This window comes from Eriocheir sinensis, chromosome 46 (assembly GCF_024679095.1).
Source record: "Eriocheir sinensis breed Jianghai 21 chromosome 46, ASM2467909v1, whole genome shotgun sequence".
Classification (NCBI taxonomy): Eukaryota; Metazoa; Arthropoda; class Malacostraca; order Decapoda; family Varunidae; genus Eriocheir; species Eriocheir sinensis.
Genome location: NC_066554.1, coordinates 13172322 through 13187691, shown reverse-complemented (window position 1 = coordinate 13187691; position 15370 = coordinate 13172322). Strand labels below are relative to the sequence as shown.

At 37.7% G+C, this 15370-nt stretch overlaps 1 protein-coding gene across 2 annotated transcripts; it reads left to right on the top strand.

Annotated features, from left to right (window-relative positions):
* Nucleotides 1–1102: 1102 nt before the first annotated feature.
* LOC126981147 (gamma-butyrobetaine dioxygenase-like) lies at nt 1103–12795 on the top strand. 2 transcript variants are annotated; one of them, XR_007733789.1, is made up of 5 exons: nt 1103–1921; nt 3350–3480; nt 3640–3705; nt 10557–11953; nt 12012–12795. XR_007733789.1 is itself a non-coding variant. In XM_050831860.1 (4 exons), the coding sequence occupies exons 1-4, from the start codon at nt 1865–1867 to the stop codon at nt 10570–10572; spliced, it is 270 nt and encodes an 89-aa protein (XP_050687817.1). In that variant the 5' UTR covers nt 1188–1864; the 3' UTR covers nt 10573–11079. The 2 variants fall into 2 exon arrangements, 1 of the variants encoding a protein (XP_050687817.1); XM_050831860.1 differs by lacking the exon at nt 12012–12795 and having other exon boundaries at nt 1188–1921; nt 10557–11079.
* The last annotated feature ends 2575 nt before the right edge of the window (nt 12796–15370 follow it).

Here is a 15370-nt window from a genome sequence, read left to right as displayed (position 1 = left end):
GGTGACCGGACTGACTCAGCCAATTATCGCCCCACCTCACTAACCTCGATTCCACGTAAAATTTTCAAACACATAATACAAACACATAATAAATCACCTTGACACAAACACCATCTGGCTCACAACACGGCTTTCAGCCTAAACGCTCATGTGAATCGCAACTCATTACTACATTTCACGACTTTACGAGGCTACTTGACCAACGTGACATTAAACAAGTTGACACTATTGTTCTATATTTTGCCGAAGCCTTCGACAAAGTCCCCCACAAAAGACTGGCATTAAAATTGAAGTAATATGGTATTTCATGACCTATTCTTCACTGGATCACTACATTTCTTACTAACAGGACTCAACGTGTTATTCTTGACGGCTCTTCATCTGACATTGCTCCTGTTTATTCAGGTGTCTCACAAGGCACCGTTCTAGGCAATTTTCTTTTCCTCCTCCTCCATTAACGATCTTCCACTCTCAACGCCTAACTCTTCCACTAGACTGTTTGCCGACGATAGCTTACTGTTTAGAACAGTAAAGACTACTGGCGACTGCAGACTTCTACAAAAAGACTTGGACGCCCTCGAAGCGGGGGGAACACACCTGGCAAATGCACTTCCGACCAGACAAATGCAAACTATTAAGATTCACCAGGTACAACCTCATCCATCACATTTATAGCCTCTTCCATTGCGTAACCCGTTTCTGGGTCGTGATCTGTAGAGTCCCCTCACAGAGTCCCGACAACCTAAATTTGGACGCCATTATTGGCCCTGTGTTTTCACAGCTTTTCAAACACTAGCACAGTCTTCTGGCGAAGACAGGGCCAATAATGGCGTCCAAACTTAGGCTGTCAGGAACTCTATCTATCAAGGACTCTACAGATCATGACCCATGCAAACTTCTAAATGAAAAACCTCCATCACACCCACTCCACAATTCAGATTTAGAATCTGTTTACACACACAAGTACCTTTGTGTCCATCTCTCAATAACTTGAGATTCAATACTCACATAGGCCATATCAGTGCCACAGCCAATAATAGAACACTGGGGTTCCAGAGGATGAATTTACATAACTGCACACCTGACATTAAACACATAGCTTATGACACACTGGAATACTGCTCCACGGTGTGGGATCCTCACACACACAGAAACATTGATCGGTTAGAACAAATCAACACCAAGGCGGCTAGGTTCATTACAAACAATTACACTCGAACACCTGGAATCACAACACGGATCAAACAACAGATAAACATGGAACCTCTTCACATACGCAGACAAGCACACAGACTTACACCTATGTACAAGATCACAAACACTCACATTGACATTGACCCACAAACATACCTACATAAGACAAACAGTCAACGTACTCGTAACACACACATCCATAAATACCAAACATATCACACTAACACTGACGCATACAAGCACTCATACTTTCCACACACCATACATGACTGGAACAGCCTCCCTCAACAGATTTTAGATTGAGGTACAGTAGACTCATTCAGAAAACAAATACATACTCTCTTGTCACCACAACACACCAACACTAACAACTACACTGGATTCACTTCCCTCCCTGCACACTCGGCTCCCCTGTCCCCCCAACAGCCAACACAAATATGCGTGTTATGCACCTATACAGGTGCCCTGCGCATTATTGTCCAGATCTAGATCCAGATATTTGTTGCACTTCAAAAAGCTGGTGACACCTTACTAGATCATTTACAAAGATATCAATCTTCTTAATAGATTTTCAGTGACAAATGAGGGGCAGCAGTACTCTGCAGTGTGGCCTGTCCTGTGCACAAATTCAGATGGAGACGTGATTGAGGTGCACTACAACAACCGCACCATGAAGCCCCTCCAAGCTCCCACCCATGTGGTGATACCCTTCTACCATGCTTACAAGGTGAGGGAAACCTTTGTATGGCATGCTTGCCTTGGTCACTCATCAGTTGCCAAGAGCACCTTCAGATGGATTAAGACATTGTATTTGTTATTGAATAAAAGTGATTTACAGTCATATCATTCATATACAGGTATATAGTACTTGAGTTATGATGGAGTTTGCTACTGACAGGCTGGTTGCAAGTCAAAATTTACATTAAATAATAAAAAATATTGAAATGTCCTGCCAGGGATAGATTGGCAGTTGCACCTCTTACCCTCCCAGCAAACCTGCCTCTGTCCTCATAACTCCATCTTGCCACAATCCTGCAAATGGTTGACCCTTTGGCCACACAACATTGTGCAACATTATAGAATTGAGCTACTGAGTTTTGCCAAGATGGCGGCATTAGGCCAAATGCCCCACCAAGTCATTTTGTTAAGTATTGTGTTGGTCAGGGGACAGTGTTTGTAAGTAAAGGAAATGTTATAGTTATATGACTAGCCAGTGTCACCTCTGCAGGCTCTGCTGCATCTTCTTATTTTCTGTGAATGTTTTGTTCAACTATGATTGCTGTTTCCAATAAACAGTAGACTATAATAGCTGCTGCAAGAATATTGTAAGGGGGCTGATGTTGTGGGATGTCATTTTGCTAGCCAACTGGCAGCTGCTAGATTTAGCAATAAGCTTGCACAGCAGACTATAAGCATATAAAATGGTAGAGTATCAACTATCAACTGCAGTGTGAGTAGTACTTGCATCTTGTGTTCAAGGGCAACTGAAGGAAAAGTGTGCCACACACACTTCATTCCTTGTGCGCCTCAAAACCCAGCCTGGCTGGGTGGGGCCAGCACATCATAACTCACAGACTACATGTACATATATGTACTTTTTTCCCTTTTTTTCATTGTCCATATTATGCGTATGAGTATATTTACCTAGTTGTGATATTCAGACAGTGAGTTACACTCATAGAATTTCCTCTCCAGAGCTCAGTTTATCAAGTTTAGCTTTAAATTCATTATTTTTTTGGCTTGAATTATCTCCTTTTCAAAGTCACTCCGGGTGTCAATTTATCTGTGGCACCCTTTCCCAACCCTGGGATCGTAAGACCTCAAAATATCAAACATAGTGTTATTATATCATAATAACACATATGTATACAATTAAACTAGTGGGGTCACGGTCATGTTTAAAAAAATGTTTGAAAAAAAAGTTGGGAACAACTGATCTATGGGGAAAGCGATGTTGGATTGGATCACTCACAAACTCATTTCACCTAATTATTACAAGTCAGCAGGGCTCTTCTTCATAGCTTATGAACCAAAGTTTCTACTGACCCCAACTCAGCTGATGTGATCATGTAAGTCTAGCATCATTCATCATCATCATCATCATGAATGATGACAGTATATCATAAACAAACAATTATGGAATGATTTTTTACAGCTCTTCTCAGACAAGCTTCGTGACCTTTCAAGCAGTCTAGAGTTCAGCATGGTACCAGGTGACCTAGTGGCTTTCAACAATCGCAGGGTCCTTCATGGTCGTACTGCCTTTAATCCTACCAAAGTGGATAGGTGAGAAGTCTTGTATTACTCATTAACTGAATGGAGTAATGACAAAGGTCTTTACTCAAGTCTAAATCTGCTGACAATCCCTATAGGCCATTGCATCTTTATTATATTTTTATTAGTGAGCAGAGGAATGGGATTTTAATGCTGATACATTTTCTTCAGACACCTTGTTGGCTGCTATGTTGACATGGATGAAGCCCTCTCCAAATATGATTTGCTCCAGGCCAAGTAAGTAGGGATCTTGTTGGTCACTAGAATTTAACAGTGCAGTACAGTCTCTTTAAGTCAGTATTACTGGGACAGAGGCCTTTCACTCGACCACTTTGCTGACAGAAGAGTGGCCTTCCCCCAAACAATATGATAAATAAAAGCAATTATCATGTTAGCTTACAGCATTAACCCCTTAACCCCTGGCATATTTCAGCAGTCTTGTGCTGCAGCCTGGAATAATTGGGCAAAGTTGCCCTTGGGAAAATATTCGCCAAAAAAAAAAAATAATAAATAAATAAATTAAAAAAACTACTTAACCTAGATCAATAAACCAAACAGTATATGAAAGTACATTCCTTGGACTTCAAGATGGCGGTCTTGTTTGACTGGTACACAGACAATGAAGAAGACTGGGGTGGGTGGGTGGGGGCATAGCTGGCACGATAACAGAAAACCTTATTCCGATAACCGATAACTGATAATGAAAAATCTTAACGGCGATAACCGATATTCGTTAACTAGAGACACAAATATAGGCGATAACCGATACCGATGTAAATCCACAATTCGATACTAGCTAGCAATAAGTCCGATAGGCGTAAAACGATACTATATTGATATTTTGGATAGAACAACATTGATGAATTCAAATTTTCATTATCTGTATTTGAAACTTACAAAACCTTAAAACCACACGCTGACACGTACATATGAACGGTAATACTAAAATGCCTGAATCGGTGTTGTGTTATCAGGCGCCCCACTGTCAAAATTGTTTACAAACACTGGTCTCTCAGCGGTGCATGCTCAGACCAAAGCGTGAGATTTGTACAGTCTCACAAAGCTATTAAATCGTAATTAAGAGTTGCAGGAAGGCTGAATCAGACATATAGTAATACCATCATTCTTGTGTTTCTAGAACGACACTCTGTAATGAAGTTGTATTTATATGTACAGAGTGTACGCTTCTAGAAACAGCGAGGATGGTGGTACGTATGTTTGATTCAGCTATCCAGCAACTCTTAATGTGTTAAAAAAAGCATTGTGAGACTGAACAGGTCTACACTTAATGATCTGAGCAGTTCACGAGACACCAGTTTTTGTAAACAAAAGCGCCAGCTTTTGACGATGGGACACCAAATAACACAACACCGGGTACCTTCAGTATCATGGCATGCTCACAAACTAATATGGAATATCAAATTTGAGGCAGTGAATAATCATTTTGGGCAAAAGTTAAATAATTTTTCTATGATATATTGATTGTTGAGTAGCATTAAAAAAAATAACCTAGTGTTTTAATTTTCATGATCTAAGCATGAAATCTCATCACCGAAGCTATTTCATACACAGAAGTTTTTTCATCCAACACCGGGCGACCGGGCCACGCAGGCGCAGTAGGGAGACAACGTTTTTTCTGAGAGGCGAAAAAGTAGCGATTATCGCTAGTTTGGTTACAAAAGTAACGAAGATACCGATATATATTTAAATAAGTAGCGGATGGTCGATAATCCGATTTTGTTATCAGCGATAAAGTACGCAATAACTTATCGCGATAACGCCCAGCTATGGGTGGGGGGTGTAAACGCAGGTAGTTTGCCCCCAATTTATTGGCACTTCTCTGCACGCCAGGACGTACCACACACTCACAAAGCTGTTTATATAATGCTGGGCTCATATATATACACAGTATCACTTTGTTTACACAAAATATTTTGGTTGTTTGCACAAACAAGTGGGGCACGTATGCGGGAAACATGCGCTTTTTTCCGTGAAACGGTATTAGTGCAGAACACTGTTTGTTTGCAGAGTTGGCTGGCCTGAAAAAAAAAAAAAGCTGTTTACAGGTTGTTTACATCTAAATTTAGTAGATTATTGTACATTTTTTATGAAAAAACATCATTCCATTTTTTGACTAAGTGTATTGTAGCAATATATGGGGTACAATGGCAAACATCATTGTTTACATCATAAACAGCGAATTGTTTACGTGATACATATGAAATGAAGAGGTAAAAATGACGTATGAGTTATACCGTTGTTTGGCTATCCTTACCCATTGAAGAAGTGCACAAATGGTGATTGTTTACACCCATGACAATTGTTTACACCACCAAAAACATCAAATTTTGAAGAAGAAAAAAATTGCATGATATGTGAGTGCGTGGTATCATTACCAACCAAGAAACCCCCCAAAAAATGATTTCCAAGTGTTGTTTGCTTCTTGTTTGCATGAAATATTTGTGAAAAAGTTGTAATTTTTGGTGTCAAATTGAGCATATGTGACTTATGGCCCCTTTACTGAACGTATATAAAAAAAAAAAAAAAAACGCATTGTTTGCACTGGAATGTCATTGTTTACACCTAAAACAGAGAAATTATTGTAATTTTCGTGACAAAACTGAAAAATTACGTACATTTCCTTCCCCTGTCTGTTTATTTGCCAATGTTTACGTGCTGCATTGCACTGTTTACGTGTTTTGTGTTTTTTTTTAACTACCACACCAAGCTGTTTACACACTGCCCGAGTGCGAGGATGAACTACACCTTTTCACCCTCAAATTAAAAAAGTTGAATTTCAAATTAAAAAAGTTGAAATTCAAATTTAAAAAGTTGAAATTCAAATTTAAAAAGTTGAAATTCAAATTTAAAAAGTTGAAATTCAAATTAAAAAAGTTGAAATTCAAATTTAAAAAGTTGAATTTCAAATTAAAAAAGTTGAATTTCAAATTAAAAAAGTTGAAATTCAAATTAAAAAAGTTGAATTTCAAAATAGAAGTTGAAATTCAAATTTAAAAAGTTGAAATTCAAATAAAAAAAGTTGAAATTCAAATTGAAAAAGTTGAATTTCAGATTAAAAAAGTTGAATTTCAAATTAAAAAGTTGAAGTTCAAATTAATAGATGAAGTGCAAGTCATAGAAAGAGATATATGTGCATTCATACGTACATAAATTCATACATCCACAAACTTATCATATATATATATATATATATATATATATATATATATATATATATATATATATATATATATATATATATATATATATATATATATATATATATGAAAAAATTCATGTGAGCAGCGTGGATCAAACTCGCGTCCCCAAAGGTGGAAACCCTAAGCTCTACCACTGAGCCATCGGGCAGTGTGTGTGTGTGTGTACGGTATGCATGTATGTATTTATGTGTGTGTGGAGGGGATGTGTGGTATGAGTACTTGTGGAATGAGTGCTTGTGGAATAAGTATTTGTGGAATGAGTGCTTGTGAAATGAGTGTGTGTGTGGAATAAGTATTTTTGGAATGAGGGTTTGTGGAATGAGTGCGTGTGGAATAAGTATTTTTGGAATGAGTGCTTGTGGAAGGAGTGCATGTAGAATAAGTATTTGTGGAATGAGTGCATGTGGAATAAGTATTTGTGGAATGAGTGCTTGTGAAATGAGTGCGTGTGGAATAAGTATTTGTGGAATGAGGGTTTGTGGAATGAGTGCATGTGGAATAAGTATTTTTGGAATGAAGGTTTGTGGAATGAATGCATGTGGAGTGAATATTTGTCGAATGAGTCTTTAAGGAATAAGTGCGAGTGGAATAAGTATTTTTGGAATGAGTGCTTGTGGAAGGAGTGCATGTAGAATAAGTATTTGTGGAATGAGTGCATGTGGAATAAGTATTTGTGGAATGAAGGTTTGTGGAATGAATGCGTGTGGAGTGAATATTTGTCGAATGAGTGCGTGTGGAGTGAATATTTGTCGAATGAGTGCGTGTGGAGTGAATATTTGTCGAATGAGTCTTTAAGGAATGAGTGTTTGTGGAATGAGTGTGTGTGGAATGAGTGTTTGTGGAATGAGTGTTTGTGGAATGAGTGTGTGTGGAATGAGTGTGTGTGGAATGAGTGTGTGTGGAATGAGTGTGTGTGGAATGAGTGTGTGTGGAATGAGTGTTTGTGGAATGAGTGCTTGTGGAATGAGTGCGTGTGAAACGAGTGTTTGTGGAATGAGTGTGTGTGGAATGAGTGTGTGTGGAATGAGTGTGTGTGGAATGAGTGTTTGTGGAATGAGTGCGTGTGGAATGAGGGTTTGTGGAATGAGGGTTTGTGGAATGAGTGCGTGTGGAATGAGTGTTTGTGGAATGAGTGTTTGTGGAATGAGTGTTAGTGGAATGAATGCGTGTGGAATGAGTCCTTGGAATAAGCGAATGTGGAATGAGTGAGACAAAGAAAACAAAATAACTACAGAGGTCCCATTCAATTTCTATGGTGGAGGCGCCAAGTGCGGGTCATTCAATATAGCAGCCGGCGGCCGAACACTGACGGGGGAGATAACCCCTCCATGTGTATAGAGCTCAGTGGGAGAGATGCGCAGGCACTATTTTAAGCCACTCGGTGGCGGCTGAAAAATCCCAGCTTGGTGGCACTGGCGGGGACTGAACTCACGTCATCCTGAGCATGGCGCTGTCGCGCTATCCATTCAGCCACCGCCTCTCCATTAATGAACTGTAGATCTCGTAATTGTGACTAAATTAATGTGTATTGTCCTTAATGAGTGACAAATTGAGGAAGTGTTGGTTCATCTAGTCATACGAGCAAGAAAGAGGGCTCTGGCGGATCACGGGTGAGGTGAAAAACAGTCTTAAGAATGGGCTGGGGGTCAAGAACACCAGGTTTTTGTTCATGATGCTGCAAAAGGTGCAATATTTCATACTGAACTTGATGCTCACCAAGTGCATGGAGGCCTCACCATTCATTCATTCTTGACACAACTCTCAGCTTATCCTAAAGGCTTAGAGCTTACAATATCATCCCCTTCCTTCCTAAGGAGCCATGGTTCCATGAGCAGAAGTAATGATTCACGATATTCACTTAAAACACTTGAAAAGTGAGCAACACTTTGTCTGACTTGTGAACAAATAAGAGAGATGCATCCCTTCCAGGGGCAGTAGTTAGGCTGGAAAGCTGAGTGTGGGTTTCAAAGTGTTTTGACACTGCCATCTTGACTATTTTTTTCCACTTTTTTTTGTATGTCAAAATGACATGCTACCATACAGTGTTTAGGTTTCAAGCAGAAGATATACTGCCAACTTTAGGGTCATTTTTTCTAACTTTTCTCTGGCAGTTAAAAATTTAATTATATTTCTTGAATGTTTCATATGTTGCCATCATGGCAGAAACTTCATGCCGAATGTCCTCCATTATCAATGTTGCCTTATCTTAGATGAGACCATTCCTTAACTTGCAGCTCAAGTCTGTTGACTGTGAGCAACAGCTCAATCAAGCTGTACAAAGCCAAAACATGTCTCACTAAAGTTACTGTTACAGTAAGCACAAACCAGCCTTATTTGCATAAAGGAAAACATGCCAATAAGTCTTATCTGTTTGTTGCCTTTGTTTGTAAGCATTTCTCCATTTGTCAAGTACCCATATGACTCCTACTTCCTGTATAACTCCCATTTTTTTAAACTGATGAATTTCTCTTCTAGAATAACCTTGAGGTCCCTTTCTTTAGTCTCACTGATTAAATAGACCTGTCATATTTTCATACGATGGAATATTTTTAACAAATAAAAACTACCATCATCTGGGGTTAATTTGACTGGTGGTTTTATGTTGACCAAAACTTTTTTTGTTGTTGGTGGGAGCTTTTAATAATTATTTACAGTGTTATTTTGAAAAATTGAAGTGTTAAATATAAAGCAAAATATTTTCATAATACATTGAAAAATGAGAAAAAAAATATGCCAAAGGTTCAGAGTTCAAATTTTACACATGAAGTTCAAATATATATATTGAGTAAAAGTGCATAAAAAAAACTGACAAAAAAATACAAATTTTATATCATGCCACTACAAAAAAATGTATTTGATAAAATCAATTTTTAAAGACTTTCCAAAGTGTGAAAAATGCCAAAATTTCCATTTATAGCACTTTCATAATTAACATACAGCAGGGATCAAAAGTTTGGGTAAAAAGTTGTCCAAACCCATGGGTCTAAGTTGACCACCTTGAAAAAATGTTCTGAAAATATACCTGCATGTTAAAATGTTCAAATATAGGCTTTAATGCTTGTTTTATACCCGTTTCAAGAGATCTGCATGAGATTTGCATGATCTGTGAGTGTTAGCATATTGCATCCTGCCTAAAGCATGCCACACAAATATATAAAAGGGTCGCGTGGGCGAGAGTATCAAAAATGATAAAATTATAAAATTATAAAAAAAATTATAAAACAATATACTATCGGGTAGTAGCTGGGAGTGGTAATTGCAAATTTACTGGGAATCACACAGACATTAGTTTTGTTGACAAACCATCCATAATTAACAAGGTTGAGCAGCCAGTTATGAACAAGAGGGATCAGTTTGTCTTTAAAAACTCTCTGGATGTATACCATTAAGTGTTGTAGTATGTAAGTACAAGGAATATGGATAGAGAATTACCATATATTTTGCTAAAAAATTTCTAATTCAAGGAAGATACCATTTGTTATGTTTACTTTGTTCTACTAGATTGTTGCCTGTAGGACAAAATTACACCGCCAAGTGTCTGTAATGGTCATGTTTACCCCCATTCTCCCATCAGAGGCATTCCTGTAGTGTTTAAGCTAGGAGGCACCTTTACCCCACGAGTTGTGGGCCCAAGTCATAATTACCCCAAGTCTGTGGGCAAATTTGACCACCAACATTTAATTATATGGCAAATTAAAAGAAGAATATTTTTACTTTCTTTATATATGCTTAGATAGCCTCAACAGGGATACAAACTTATATATTTTGAGAATTCAAATAAATGTTTTTGTTTGTAAATATAAGTGTTTGTTCTTCAAAACTGGTCAATATTACCCCTTTTCACAGTATGTATTTATCTTCTTGCAGATTTCACACAAAATGATGAGATGTGATACCTGTCAAGGTTGTGGCAGCGATTTAGACTAATATCACCATGAACAGTGAAGAGAAGGTATTCATTTTATTTACTAAGGCTAAAAATACATGCAATATTAAAATACTGTATATTCTGATATTTAAGTTGATATTGCCTATGTCAGCAACACTTTTTTCACTTACATAAAACATTCTTGAGATACAGGAGTCACTTTTGATGGCAAATGTGTAATCACATCAATAGTCTTAGTACAAGTTGAAGGTTTTAGTTGGTGACCTCAATATACAAAAATTAAGGTATTTATATGTCAGCTGTTTTTATGTAATGGCTATGTAAATCTGTGATGTACAGATCATAAACACATGAGTACAATGACATGGATGGGAGGTGACCCATGCTTGTGGATATGATTGCTGTTTGTTTGGAGATGCAGATTTCTAGCAAACTTTAGGTTTGCAGCCAATTCACATGTTGTTCAGTCATTACAACTAATAAACTTGCCTTAACAAAGCACATGTGTTGTTTTTCTGTTTAGCTGCATGCCACTAGCAAATCATAAGAATAGATGAGTGTGGGTAATATACAAAACTTTCTACCATCAAACCATCATGTCATGAAAACTTAAAGAAATTTCTTTGTAAAAGAATATTTATATGATGCAGAATGGCTTGCTTGTGCTTGGTCTGTTTCTAAAATATTCATTACCATATTTGCATGCATAGAGCTTAAGGAATATATATTCAAGGTCATAGTAAATATATTGGAGCCCCTTTTTACAATGTAAAGATATTGACAGCGATAGAAAGTAGTGTGTAATTACAGCTGTGCAAGATGGGGATTATAACATCACAAAGATAAAAAAATTTCATCAGTGTTATAAAAAAAATAATATATAAAATAATATGCACTTATTCAAAAGTGGAAACATACACTTTCTGAAGTCAAAACTATTTTGACATTCTTTTGATACTTAAATATTTTAAAATTGAGAAGGTAAGAGAATGAACCTGTATAAAACTGTCACTCTAATCAAGTGATAGAGAGGGAAAGAATTAGTGTCAGTTGCAATTGTATATATTACTCATATTAATCTAACCACATCAATTTCACTACTACTGAAACATTTGCTGTTAGAAAAAAGAAAAAAAAAAAAATATATAAATATATATATATAGATATAAATATATAAATATATATATATATATATATATATATATATATATATATATATATATATATATATATATATATACACACACACACACAGGTAACTCGATTTATGCGAGTATTGTGTCCTTGAAGAGGTCGCATAAATCAAAAACAATGTAAATCAAACAAGAGGTAGGTTTGAAGGTTTCTATCAAAAAATAAATATTCACTTCATTCAGTGGAGAGAGAGAGAGAGAGAGAGAGAGAGAGAGAGAGAGAAAGAGAAAGAGAAAGAGAAAGAGAGAGAGAGAGAGAGAGAGAGAGAGAGAGAGAGAATATCCATATCACCGAGATATCCACTTAGGCACTCGGTCTCAGCCTCACTTGTGTGAGGAAGAAATGAGGGACACCATGAGCGACTGGCTAGTATTGGTACCGGTACTGAGCAGTCTGGTACCTGCGTACCATATAGCTGGTACTGTTAGTACCGGTACTGGTGCCGGTACCTGCCCACCCCTATTGTTGAGTAGCATGACAACGTGGGTACTATATTGTTGTTCAAGTGGCACACAGGAAGAACTGAGCTCAGCTGTGTGGCCGCGGCGCCGTGTGAGTCCAGTTGTGTGAGACATCTGGTGGCCACTCCATAAAATATCGTGTATAAGTGAAAAAACGTGTAAATTAAACATTTATTTGGATTTTGGATCCCGCGTTATTTCAAAAATGCGTAAACTAAACTTGTGTAAATTGAGTTACCTGTGTATATATATATATATATATATATATATATATATATATATATATATATATATATATATATATATATATATATATATATATATATATAATGGCTACCTGGTTTGTTAGGCTATTTGAAATAATTTATTATTTTGTTTGTATGCACATTGCTAAGTACCCCATTAACATTTTTAAGTATGAAAATATGAATATCACATAATATGTATCCTCCTTCATGTAATTTATTTTATATGGTCACAGAGCATCCTCCCCCACATGTGAATGGGATTCAGCTGTGTCTTCATAATGTTTTGATGATTGTTATTAAAGACAACAAAAACATTCGTTTTTTTTCATGACAAGCAAACTATGTAGACTAGGGTCAGAAATTGATAACACAACATGTGATGTGTGTAATTCACTTCACCACCACGGCCTGATCACATGATGGACTCGTAATCGCCAGCAGGTACCCTCCCGACATGAGCAAGTGCTCTTTATCATCGATCTATGGGTACTGCCAGGGCCTCACACACCACACAGCCCATTACCCTTGCTCAAGGGGGGACAGTAACAACTCATAGTCAACAGAAAGAATCCAGCCTGAGCGGGCTCGACCCGCTGCTCTAGCCGTCAGGCCATGAAGCCTGGCAGCGCAGCGCTCTAACCAGTTGAGCCACAGAGTGGTGTGTGTATTTACCTCTAGTCTGTTCACTTAAGCTAGATTCCTGGCGCCTAGGCAGGTTGGTAAGCTTGCAGCTGATTGGCTGCTCCACTCTCCCGCTAACACTTATGTCGGACCACATCTTGCATGCTTGAGTGAGACATGTTTCTTTATTATATGCCATAGCTCAACTCATATACGAGCTAGCCAGTTTTGGTTGACACCATCAGACTCAGCAGTGACTGTTGAATCAAGATGTATTATAAAAACTCGACAAAACAAATAAGAATAGTATACGATGAGTTGAACTGTGAAGATGTTAAAAAATGTTTATAACATGTTTACTTATGCTCACTGTTTTCAACAGTTGTTCATTGACTGCAGAAGTATATTATTACATTCGTGAGAAAATTTCTCGTGAACACGATAGTGTGATCAGAATGCAGTTAAAGCTCTACGTATTGAAAACACAGAGTTATTTATAGCAACATTTCACTCGCCCCAACCATCACGGCGTCGAGACACCCTGTATGATGATGTTAAAAAAAATGAGTGTCGCGCGCGCCATGATGGTTGGGGCGAGTGACATGTTGCTATAAACAACCCTGTGTTTTCAATATGTGGAGTTTCATCTGCATTCTGATCACACTATCGTGTTCATGAGAGATTTTCCTACGTCATGTAATAATATATTTCTGCAGTTAATGAACAACTGTTTAAAATAGTGAGCATAATTAAAACATGTTATAAACATTTTTTTAACATCTCAGTTCAACTCATCGTAATACCATTTTCTTTTTTGTTTTGTTGAGTTTTTACAATACATCTTAATTCTACAGTCACTGCTGAGCAGGGTTGGCAAAAACCAATGTTGTTGTTTTTTTTAAACAAAAAACCAGGTTTTTTTTTGGTTTAAACCATTTTTTTTTGGTTTAAACCATGTTTATTTGGTTTAAACCACAGATTTTTTTTTCTTTTTTTGCTTTTCAGTATTTTTATTCCAGTAATTCTATCCGTTTATACAAATATGAGTTTGAAAATGAATTATAGATAGATTTTGAGATGGATTTAGCAATATATTCATTTGATCTTCATACAATCTGTAAAAGAGGCAAAATGCAGCTTCTCCAACATGCTTTTTAATTGCAATGTTAAAGAGTAGTAAAACATGAAAGACCTCTTCTAATTTTCCAGTTGCATGCTACAAAAACAGCTGTAAGAGAGAGAGAGAGAGAGAGACAGAGACAGAGACAGAGAGAGAGAGAGAGAGAGGGGGGGGGGGGGGGGGCTTTACTGGCTATATCCCGCACCGCATACTGCCACTGCATCGCGCTCCCTGGAGTTAGGGGCGCTGTTATGATGACTCAGAACAACAATGGCTGTCTTAGCATATACAGACTGTACGTATGTACAATTTACAGTCCACAGACGCCAGTGTCACCATGCAACATGGACAGCATGCATCTAATATCTACTGTGCTGGAACCTAAGTAATACTTATTCTGAGTTATTAATGAGAATAGTCACTAGGACTGAAAATCATTAGAATAGTGGTCCTGGCAATTATTCAGGTGACGATTACCATTGCAGCTTCCAGGACAGCGCCCCCCCCTTCGGTGATGGCTGCATTCACGATGCCCTCTCTATAATACCTAGTTACACTATACCTCGCTGCTACAGTAATACACTACCGGTACACAACACTATCACTTTGCACCTTGCTCCCGACCGCAGCTCACAGCTCTGAATGACTAGAATCATGAGTCACTCTTTCCCTTCCCACCAGGGTTGCCAGGTTTGGCTTAATTATGCCAATTTGGTATATTCCAGGCCTGGTTGGCGTACTGGAAATTTAGTTTTATGCCTAACCTCATTTGGCATAATTTTTGGTATATTTAGGGGTGTTTTTAATATTATTTCATTTATATTCATAATAAGGTGCTGGAAGTCAAAGACGTTGACCAGATTCTATAAAATATCTAGTGAATAAAACATCAGAAAAAAGCATTATACACATCAGATGAGGGTACCGTTCCTCTTCGTACCGTTTCAGGACCTAAAGTTCTGATCACCGCAGAACGCATATTGTTCGTTACTAGTCTGCAGGTCTGTGCGGGAAAGGAGAAAGTGGCCTCCACTGCCCAGCAGTGCCCAGGATTGTACACTACTTTACGAGGACTTACGCTATCCCAGCTGTGTTATTGTGTCTAACAAGTGGACTTAAGTATCAGAGTGTGCTAGGATCCGTTCCTG